The sequence below is a fragment of the Macaca thibetana genome, chromosome 9, assembly GCF_024542745.1.
Source record: "Macaca thibetana thibetana isolate TM-01 chromosome 9, ASM2454274v1, whole genome shotgun sequence".
Taxonomy (NCBI): domain Eukaryota; kingdom Metazoa; phylum Chordata; class Mammalia; order Primates; family Cercopithecidae; genus Macaca; species Macaca thibetana.
In genome coordinates this window covers 37,378,191-37,390,082 of record NC_065586.1, presented here as the reverse complement: position 1 = coordinate 37,390,082, position 11,892 = coordinate 37,378,191, and the positions used below count along the sequence as shown (strand labels likewise).

At 33.5% G+C, this 11,892-nt stretch overlaps 1 protein-coding gene across 1 annotated transcript; it reads left to right on the top strand.

Moving 5' to 3' along the window:
• The first annotated feature begins 25 nt into the window (after positions 1-25).
• LOC126963126 (ankyrin repeat domain-containing protein 30A-like) lies at positions 26-3,399 on the top strand. Its single transcript, XM_050805118.1, has 3 exons — positions 26-444; positions 1,760-1,943; positions 3,020-3,399. The coding sequence occupies exons 1-3, from the start codon at positions 335-337 to the stop codon at positions 3,224-3,226; spliced, it is 501 nt and encodes a 166-aa protein (XP_050661075.1). The 5' UTR covers positions 26-334; the 3' UTR covers positions 3,227-3,399.
• Positions 3,400-11,892: the final 8,493 nt, after the last annotated feature.

The following is an 11,892-nucleotide window of genomic DNA, read 5'->3' as shown; positions in this document are numbered from 1 at the left end:
CTGACATGTGATGCCTCCCCCAGACACCCAGCTTTAAAATTTCTCTCTTTGTACTCTTTCCCTTTATTTCTCAGACCAACTGACACTTAGGGAAATAGAAAAGAACCCATGTGAATTATCAGGGGTGAGTTTCCCCCAGTAGTTCAGTGTATAAGTGATTGTTAAAATATGCAGCCCTTTATATCCCAAAAGTACTAATATATTTTATTTCTATCTCCTCCTTGAGACAGATTCAACTAGCCTATCAAAAAGCTTGGATGCAGTTCCTTCTTGTAAAAGAGCAAGGGAACTTAAAAAAGATCACTGTGAAAAACTTACAGCAGAAATTGAACGAATGAAAAATAAGTTTTGTGTACTAAAAAAGGAACTATCAGAAACAAAAGAAATAAACTCACAGTTAGAGAATCAAACAGTTAAATGGGAACAAGAGCTCTGCAGTGTGAGGTATGACATCCTAGTTTTAAATGAATATTTCAACTATTTATACTAAAATTATGTAGGATACTTTTTGTAATAGCTGACTTACCTTCTGAGGTTTAACTGGAGAAAAAAAATCTCTGTCTTGTAGAGTGTCAAATTCTTTTAAATAATACAAGTTCTTAAATGTGAATATTTCTGCTGATAATTAAATGCATATTTATTTAAATCACAATTTTAATGGCTATATAGAAGGCCATTATTTGGAAATCCTTACTTAACTTACTTAACAAATTAATTTTTTTGATTTTTAAATTTCTGTATTATAAGTGATGCAAGGCATAACTGCATGCAAATATTTTTCTACCTTTCTAATTATTGACTTGGAATAAATTCTTCAATATAAAAATATTTGGCTAAATTATAAGAAGTTTTTAAGAAGTTATTTGTTCGTTGCTTCTAAATTATTCTCAAGAAAATTTATATTCATTTACAGCTCAACAAACAGAGTGTGAAATGGCCATTCTTTTCTCCCCCAAAATCAATTTCTTTTAATTATACACGTTTAATGTGCATGGAATGTAGAGAAAATACAGAATAATTTATTAGTTTATTCAACATCTCTTGCTCTCCTACATAAATAAAATTAATTCAGAGTTCTATGTTAAATGCATATTATTTTTATTCTTTAAGTATTATATTCTGTCTTGTGATAAAAGAGATTTAAAATTTGTTGATAAAATATATAATAATCAACAAGATACATTTAAAGCATTACTCAAAAAAGAAGCAAAAGATATATGGGATAACAGATATTAGACTATTTAACCTAATCTGAGATTTTAATATTAAAATTATTTTTAGGGATACTTGCCATATTTTATAAGTATGAATATTTATGTCTAATAAATCAGTAAATTGTTCATAAAAACTAACCAGTTAACTTTAATCAGTCACTTTAATCAGTTAACTCTAAATGATCTGTCCTCATTGAGGAGTAATTTTGACTGTGTAAGATTTTTAAAAAGTAATTTTCAACTTATGAATTTGCTGGATAGCTTCCAGTATTCTTTTCCATAACAGTCATTGCTAGTTACAGAAACAGTCGTTAATAGTATGAGAAACTTTCTAACTAGAAGATGTTCTTTCCTCACTATTTTTCAAGTATGTATGTCATTTGGAAGAGGTTCGAGTAATAAATACCTGAGAACTAGAAAGAAAAAAAAATTCAAGAATATAGGAATTTTATTGGAATAATAAACCAATGTAGTAATAAATGTATCTCACAGTGAATTCTATTTTCTAACAAAATGAATTTTAAGATAAGTATGTTTAATGGCAGATTGACTTTAAACCAAGAAGAAGAGAAGAGAAGAAACGCCAATATATTAAATGAAAAACTTAGGAAAGAATTAGGAAGAATCGAAGAGCAACATAGGAAAGAGTTAGAAGTGAAACAAGAACTTGAACAGGCTCTCAGAATACAAGATATGGAAGTGAAGAGTGTAAGAAGTAATTTGAGTCAGGTAAATCAATCTCTGATAAAAATTTTATATTTCTAACTTTATTTCCCTCTGATTTAGTATGAATTATTCAGGTCTAAATCAGACAAAAATGTTATCTTAAAATTATCACTTTTGTAGCTACGGTTATTTGTTATAAATTATGACATCCATGTAGTATCTTATTTCAGTACAAAGAGCTTTTGAAAACAATGATTATCCCTACCATATACTTAGTGATAATTTATTAGTACGTAGTTTTTTCCTAGCAACATAGTTAACATTTAATACTGACTCAAACATTATGAAGAGGAAGCAAAAGTTATTGTCATAGTAAACAAGCTCATGGTTTTCTATGTAGGGCTCTCTAGATTTTATCATCTTTCTTTTGTTTTTGAAATTGAAGACTTCTTTTATATTTACATATTTACCCAGTAGAATTAACTGAGATTTGGTGGAGAGGTCCTGGATGTAGACTCATAAGACTGGGAGAAAATCCTAAAACTTGTTTATATTTTTAATCTTTTCCTTTCAGAATTGTGATAACTAAAAGTGCTTGTTACAATGTCTCAATTTATCAAAAATTCATAAATATAATTCTTAAAATTAACTATATATTTTTTAAAAATAGAATATCTAGAGAATATTCTCAGGAAAAAGGAACTGAAAGAACTTTGGGAAATTTTATCTGTCTAAATATATGCAGCACTAAGGCTCTTAGTATGGGATCTTGTATAAGTTAGACATCAGAGTGTAAACCCAGTTTTTGTAGGCAGTCAAATTGATTAATCTTTAATTTTATGCTGTTGAGTTTGTTGTAATTCAGGGAACATTTTTTTTTTTTTTCAATTCTGAGGCTCTTAAAAATTCTCTAGTCATTTATTTTGTACTTTCATGAATTCATTGTCTTCAAATAAATGTTTGAACTTTGGGGAATTTATGCTCTATAGCATTTGAAGTTTTGATTCAATGGTTCTTCAACTGATACCTACTTATAAAAACTCTTTCATTGTATAAATGTACAAGTTATTCTTTAGTTTCAGAGGAACTATGTTATGCCATTTTGACTGCTAGCTAAAAGTTTATTTTGTTTTATTTAGGTTTCTCACACTCATGAAAATGAAAATTATCTCCTACATGAAAATCGCATGTTGAAAAAGGAAATTGCCATGCTAAAACTGGAAATAGCCAAACTAAAACACCAACACCAGGAGAAGGAAAATAAATACTTTAAGGACATTAAGATTTTAAAAGAAAAGAATGCTGAACTTCAAATGACTCTAAAACTGAAAGAGGAATTCCTCTAGCACTGCTGGGTTAGGGTCTCCCTGAGCTGGTCTCAGCAACTTTTCATGATAACATTAATATGTGTATGATTTTATAATCTCTATTTCCTTCACTTTAAGTTTCATAAAGGCAAGAATGACATCTATTTAGTTTCTGTATTATTATTACATCTATTATTTTATCTGGACATAAAAGGCACACATAATTTATAGGATACTGTAAAATAAAGTAAATTATGCAAAATTTTACTGATGTAGTCAATTAAATGATGTTAAAATATTTAAAAGAATTTTATAATGGAATAGAAAAATGTGTGTGTTAAAAATAAAAAGAACTGAAAATTCTGTATTTGGTATATAGGCAATTATATAGAAGAAAACAAAAACAAAACCACAGACTATGCACTAAAATGCTTGAAAAATACTTTATCACTTTTTCATTTATGAAGCTCAGTTTTGATAGACTCAAAATTCTTGGCTGGCTTTTATAAGGTTCCAAGCTAAAAGCAGGAGGATCCCAATCCCTCTGGTTTGTAAGGTTTTTGCTGAGACATTAGCTGTTAGTCTGACAGGTTTTTTGTTGTTGTTGTTGTTGTTGTTGTTGTTGTTTTTTTTTAATAGGTTACCTGATACTCTGTCTCACAGCTCTTAAAAATTCTCTCCTTCACATTGACTTTTTTCAGACAAACAAGTGCTGGGGGAATTTGCCACTTCCAAACCAGCACTACAAGAAATGCTAAAGGGAGTTCTAAATTTTAAAACAAAAGCTTGCTATACAGCAAAATAGAACCTCCTTAAAGCATAAAACTATCAGGGCCTATAAAACAATAACACAATGAAAAATATAAAGTGTCTAAGTAACAACAGGATTAATTGAATAGTACCTCACATCTTAACATTAACATTGAATGTAAATGACCTAAATGCTCCAAGTAAAAGAATATAGAATGACAGAATGTATAAAAATCCACCAACCACATGTTCGCTGTCTTCAAGAGAGTCACCTAACACATAAGGACTCATGAAACTTAAGGTAAAAAGGTGGAAAATGATATTGCACAAAAATGAAAACTAAAAGCAAGCAGGAGTAGCTATTCTTGTATCAAACAAAACAAACCTTAAAGCTACAAAGCTTTGTTGCTGTACAGTCTGTATCCTTTTTAATATTTAAAAAAAGACAAAGAAGGATACTATATAATGATAAAAGGATTAATCCAACAGGAAGGTCAGTTTCCTTTTTTGTCTTAAAAAAAGACAAAGAAGAATACTATATAATGATAAAGGATTAGTCCAACAAGAAAATATTACAATCCCAAATTTATAGGCATCTAACACTGGAGCTCCCAGATTTATAAAACAATTCTTATTAATGAGAAGTGATAACATGCTAGCAGCCCTCACTCTTTTTGTTTGTTTGTTTGTTTGTTTGTTTGTTTTTGAGACAGTCTCTCTCTGTCACCCAGGCTGGAGTGCAGTGGCCGGATCTCAGCTCACTGCAAGCTCCACCTCCTGGGTTTACGCCATTCTCCTGCCTCAGCCTCCCGAGTAGCTGGGACTACAGGCGCCTGCCACCTTGCCCGGCTATTTTTTTGTATTTTTTAGTAAACACGGGGTTTCACTGTGTTAGCCGGTATGGTCTTGATCTTCTGACCTCATGATCCGCCCATCTCAGCCTCCCAAAGTGCTGGGATTACAGGCTTGAGCCATCGCGCCTGGCCCCTCACTCACTCTTGGTACCTCCTTGGCCTCAGGGTCCACTCTGGCCATGCTTGAGGAACCCTTCAGCCTGCCACTGCACTATGAGCCCTCTCTGGGGCTGGCCAAGGCGAGCTGGCTCCCTCTGCTTGCAAGGAGCTGTGGAGGGAGAGGCACTGGCAGGAGTCGGGGCTGCAGGTGGCACTCGTGGGCTGGCGCAGGTTCTGGGTGGGTAGGGGCTCCACGTGCCCTGCATTTGGTGTGGCCAGCCAGTGCCTGCTGGGCTTGACTGGGGGCAAGCTCCCTCTGGGCTGCCAGAGTTCCTGGGCTAGGTGCCACAGTCCCGTGGTGAGTACCATTGAGAGGTAAAGCCAGCTGGGCTTCTGGGTCTAGTGGGGACCTGGAGAACTTTTCTGTCTAGCTAAAGGTTTGTAAATGCACCAATCAGCACTCTCTCTGTCTAGCTAAAGGTTTCTAAACTCACCAATCAGCACTCTGTGTCTAGCTAATCTGGTGGGGGACTTGGAGAACTTTTGTGTCTAGCTAAAGGATTATAAACACACCAATCAGCATTCTGTGTCTAGCTAAAGGATTGTAAATGCACAAATCAACACTCTGTCAAAACGAACCAATCAACTCTGTAAAATGGACCAATCAGCTCTAAAATGGACCAATCAGCAGGATATGGGTGGGGACAGTTAAGGGAATAAAAGCAGGCCACCTGAGCTAACAGGGGCAACCCACTCAGGTTTCTTTCCATGCTGCGGAAGCTTTATTCTTTCGCTCTTTGCGATAAATCTTGCTGCTGCGCACTCTTTAGGTCCATGACCTCTTTATGAGCTGTAATACTCAAGGTGAAGGTCTGCAGCTTCACTTCTGAAGCCAGTGAGATCACGAACCAACCGGGAAGAATGAACAACTACAGACGTACCACCTTTATGAGCTATAACATTCACTGTGAAGGTGTGCAGCTTAACTCCTGAAGCCAGGGAGACCACGAACCCACCGGAAGGAATGAATAACTCCAGATGCGCTGCCTTTAAGAGCTGTAACATTCACCGCAAAGGTCTGCAGCTTCACTCCTGAAGTCAGTGAGACCATGAACCCACCAGACGGAAGAAACTCCAGACACATCTGAACATCTGAAGGAACAAACTCCAGACACACCATCTTTAAGAACTGTAACACTCACTGCGAGGGTCCGTGGCTTCATTCTTGAAGTCAGTGAGACTAATAACCCACCAATTGTGGACACACACCTGAGAACTCAGAAAAACAGCAACACAGTAATAATGGGGAACTTTAATACTTTACTGACAGCACTACACAAATCATCAAAACATAAAGTAAAGAAGAAGCTATGAATTTAAATTACACTCTAGAACAAATACACCTAACAGGCATTCACAGAACGTTCTTCTCCCAAACTGCAGAATATGCATTCTTCTCTTCAGCACATGGAAAATTCTTCAAGATATACCGTATAATAGGCCACAAAAAAACAAGTCTCAAAAAATTTAGAGAAATCAAAATCATATCAAGAATTTTCTCAGATCACAGTGAAATAAAACTGGAAATTACCTTCAAAAGGAACCCTTAAAACTCTAAAAATAAATGAAAATTCAACAATCTTCTTTTGATTAATGTTTGAGTTAAAAATTAAATCAAGATGGAAATTTAACAATTATTTAAAATGAACAATAATAATGACACAAATTATCCAAACATCTGGGATACTGCAAAAATGGTGCTAAGAGAAAAGTTTATAGCATTAAATGCCTACAACAAAAAGTCTGAAAGAGCACAAATAGACAGTTAAGGTCACACTTCAAGAAACTAGAGAAACAAGAACAAAGTACACCCAAACAAAGCAGAAAGCAAGAAACAACAAAAGTAAGAGCAGAACTGAAGGACATTGAAACAAAAAATGGAAAAGATAAATGAAACAAAAAGCTATTTTTTTTGAAAAGATAAAATTGAGATCCCATTTGAAGATTAGTCAAGAAAAGAAAAGAGAAAATCTAAATAAGCTCAGTTAGAAATAAAACTGGACATATTACAATCAATAACACAAAAATTATAAAAAATTATTCAAGGCTACTATGAGCACTTTTACATGTACAGACTAGGAAATCTAGAGAAAATTGACAGATCTTTGAAAACATACAACCCTCTTAAATCAGTAAGAAATAGAAACCATGAAGAACCCAATAACAAGCAGCAAGATGGAATTGGTAATAAAAAGAAAGCTGCCAACAACCAGAAAGGCTAAAACCAGAGGGATTCACAGCTGAATTCAATTAGACATTCAAGGAAGAATTGGTACTATTTCTACTAATACTATTCCAAAAAATAAAGAGGAAATGTTTACTAAACTATTCTATGCAGCCAGTATCATACTAATAGCAAAACCAGCAAAGGCTACAACGAAAACGGACATCTACAGACCAATGTCCCTGATGAACATATATGCAAAACTTCTCAACAATGTACAGCTAACTGAATTCAACAGTACATCCAAAAGATAATACATCATGACAAAGTAGGTTTTATCCTAGGGATGCAGGGATGGTTTAACATATGCAAGTCAATAAATGTGATACGTCTTATGAACAGAATTTTTTTAAAAGTATGATCTTCTCGAAAATGCAGAAAAAGTATTTGATAAAATCCAGAATTATATTATGATAAATTTCCTCAACAAAATAGGCATAGAAGGCACTTACTTCAAACAAATAAAAGCCATTTATGACAAACCCACTGCCAACATCATACTAAATAAGAAAATTTGAAAACATTCCCCTTGAGAACTGCAACAAGACAAGGATGCCCACTTTTATCACTTACATTCAGCAGAGTAGTGGAAGTCCTGGCCAGAGCAATCAAACAAGAGAAATACATAAAGGGCATCCAACCTGGAAAAGAGGAATCAAACTGTTTCTGTTCACTGGTGGTATGATCGTATACTTAAAATACTCAAAAGGCTCATCTAAAAAGCCTCCAGATTTTATAAACAGATTTAGTAAAGTCTTAGGATACAAAATCAATGTAAACAAATTAGTAGCACTGCTATACACCAAAAACAATGAAGCTGAGAATCAAATTAAGAACTCAAATCTGTTTTACAATAGCTGCAAAAATAAATAAATGAATAAATAAATAAAATACTTAGAAATATATTTAACAAAAAAAGTGAAAGAGCTCTCTACAAGGAAAATTACAAAACACTGCTGAAAGAAATCATGGATGACCCAAACAAGTGGAAACATATTTCATGCTCATAGATTGTGACATGGTTAAGTTTGTGTCCTTACACTAACCTCATTTTTAATTATAATTCCCATAATCCCCGTGTGTCAAGAAAGAGACGAGGTGGAGGTAATTGGATCATGGGGGTGATTTCCCCCATGCTATTTTTGTGGTAGTAAATTCTTATAAATCTGATGGTTTTATAAGAGTTTTGATAGTTCCTCCTGTGTTCATTCTCCCTCCTGCTGCCAAGTGAAGAAGGTGCCTTGCTTGCTTCCCCTTTACCTTCCACCATAATTGTAAGTTTCGTGAGTTCTCCCAAGCCCTGTGGAACTGTGAGTCAATTAAATCTCTTTCCATTATGTTTTATTATATATATAAATATTTTTATATAACATATATAATATGTAAAATATATAAATAAATAATATATATATATTTCCAGTCTTGGACACTTCTTTACAGCATATGAAAATAGACTAATAGATATTAAAAATTATTGTGAAAAATGACCATACTGCCCAAAGCAATCTATAGATTCAATGTAATTTTTATCAAAATACCATCATTTTTATTCACAGAACTGGAAAAAAAAACTCTTCTAAATTTCATATGGAACCCATAAAGAGCCTTCAGAGCCAAAGCCATACTAAGCAAAAACAACAAATCTGGAGTCATCACATTACCTGACTTCAAATTATACTACAAGGCTCTAGTTACCAAAGCAGCATGGTACTCGTATAAAAATAGGCATGCAGACCAACAGAACAGAATAGACAAACCCTGAAATAAAACCAAATACAGCCAACTGATCTTTGACAAAGCACACAAGAACATAAAATGACACCCTATTCATCAAATGGTGCTTGAATAACTGTCAAGCCACATATGGAAGAATGAAACTAAATCTTCAGCTCTCACCTTATACAAAAATTAACTTCTGATGGATCAAAGTCTGAAATCTGAGACTAGAAACCATGTAAATTCTAGAAGATAACATCAGAAAACCTCTTCCAGACACTGGCGTAGAAAAAAAATTCATGGCTTAGATCTCATATGCAAATAAAACAAAAATAAATCAATAAATGTGACCTAATCAAACGAAAAAGCTTCTGCATAGCAAATAATAACAATCAGCCGAGTAAACAGACAACCCACAGAGACAAAAATGTGCATGCAAACTATGCATATCAGAAAGAATTAATATCCAATAACTACAAGCAACTCAGGCAAATTGGCCAGAAAAAAACAAAGAATCCCATCAAATGTGGGCAAAGGACATGAATAGAAAAATTTTTAAAGAAAATATACAAACAGCCAACAAACATGAAAAAATGCTGAACATCACTAATTATCAGAGAAATGCAAATTAGAACTACAGTGAGATACCCCCTTACTCCTGCATAAATGACTATAATTAAAAAGTCACAAAAAAAGATATTGGCATAGATGTGATCAAAATGGAACACTTTTGCACTGCTGGTGAGAACGTAAGTTAGTACAACCACTATGAAAAGCAGTATGGGTATTCCTTAAAGAACTAAAAGTAGAACTACCGTTCAATTTAGCAATCATACCTCTGGATATCTACCACCACACCCCCCCTTTAAAATAAAAGTCTTAAAAAAATACGTCGTTTTATGAAAAAGACATATGAACAAGTATTTTATAGCAGCACAATTCACAATTACAAAGATACAGAATTAACCTAAGTGCCCATCGTCCAAGGAGCAGATAAAGAAAATGTGATATATATGCACCATGAAATATGACTCCCCCTAAAAATGGAGCAAAATGATGTCCTTTGCAGCAACTTAAATGGAGTTAGAGGAAATTACTAAGTGAAGAAACTCAATAATAAACAAATATTGTATGTTTTCACTTATAAGGGGGAGCTAAGCTATGAGAATGCAAATGCATAAGAATAACATTAACATAAGGGACTTATATTATTCTAATATCTAGAATCTACAAGGAACTCAAATCAGCAAGAAAAAGTGAATAATTCCATCAGAAAGTACGCAAAGTTCATGAATAGACAATTATCAAAAAATGATACACAGTCAAAAACATACGAAAAATACTAAACATCACTAATTTTAACTCAAGACAGAAGGTTGGGAGGGGGTGATAATTTAAAAAAAAACATATTGGGTACAGTGTACACTGCTCAGGTGATGCGTGCACAAAAATCTAAGAAATCACCACTAAAAAACTTACCCATGAACCAAAAACCACCTGTACCCCAAAAATCATTGAAGTAAAAATAAAACTATTTAAATAAATATAAAAGGAATGGAAATATACCAATATATCAACAATATTTCTGGATGATTTTCCATGTATTTCAAATGTTTAATAATGAGTATTTGTTATTTTATAGAACATATCCAAAGAAGCAATACATAATGAGTAAAATTTTTCATCTTCATGTAGATATAGAGCTACATAAAAAATAGTTAATGCTACCCTGAGGAGACTTAGAAACACCTGTATTCTATTGAGATGACTGAGTCTCAAGAAACTTCAATTTTCTTTTGCTCTTTCTTAGTAATGAATGCATCCATCATATGGAAATGTATCCCACAGTCTAGAAAGAAAAAGTCAATGACAAAGGTTGGAATCTTGTGTTTATTCACTAGCTGCCACAGGGAATGGGGCATTAAAGCAAATTAACAACATAAAAATGTTTGTTATGGGATATTTTTGTCTATTTATTTTAAAGTTGCTTAGATTTAAACTTTGTATTTTTTGTTTTTCTTTTCATACATAATGTTTTACATATGTATGGGATACATGTGAGTATTTATTACATGCAGAGAATGTGTAATGACCAAGTCAAGGTATATAGGATATCATTTTGAATATATATAATTTCTATGTGATGAGAACATTTCCATACCTCTCTTTTAGCTACTTTGTAATATAAAATATATTGTTAACACAAGTCACACTAGCCTTCCACTGGACATTAAAACTTACTTTTTTCTATGTCAGTGTGTTTTTCCCATTTGCTAGTCTCTGTTTATTTTCCTCTCCCAGCCTTCCACACTTCCCAGCCTCTGGTATCTATCAGTCTATTCTCTATCTCCGTGGGACCAAGTTTTTAGCTCTTATGTATGAGTTGAGGACATGTGGTATTTGAATCCTGTGCCTTGCTTATTTCACTCAATGTAGTCACCTCCAGTTGCAAATGACTTAATTTTATTCTTTGTTATAGCTGATATTCCATTGTGTGTGTGAGTGAGTACTACATCTTCTGTATCCATTGGCTCATTGAAGAAACATTGGTTGATTTTGTGTCTTTTCGATTGTGAATAATGCTGTGATACACATGTGAGTGCATGGATCCCTTTGATATACTGATTTAGTTTCCTTTGAGTAAATACCCAATAGTGGGGTCCTGAATCATCTGGAACTTCTATTTTTACTTTTTGGAGAAATATATATACTGTTTTCTATACTGGTTGTACTAATTTACATTCCCACCAACAGCATATAAACATTAATTTTTATCATATTCTCAACAGTGTCTATTATTTTTTGTCTTTTTAATCATAGCCATTCTAACTGAGGTAAGATGATGCCTCATTGTGCTTCTGATTTGCATTTCCCAGAGAATGTTCAGCATTTTTTCATGGACCTGTTTTTCATCAATGTGTCATCACTTGAGATATATCCATTCATGTCCTTTGACCACTTTTTAAATGAGTCTTTTATTATTATTCTTGAGTTGCTTGAGT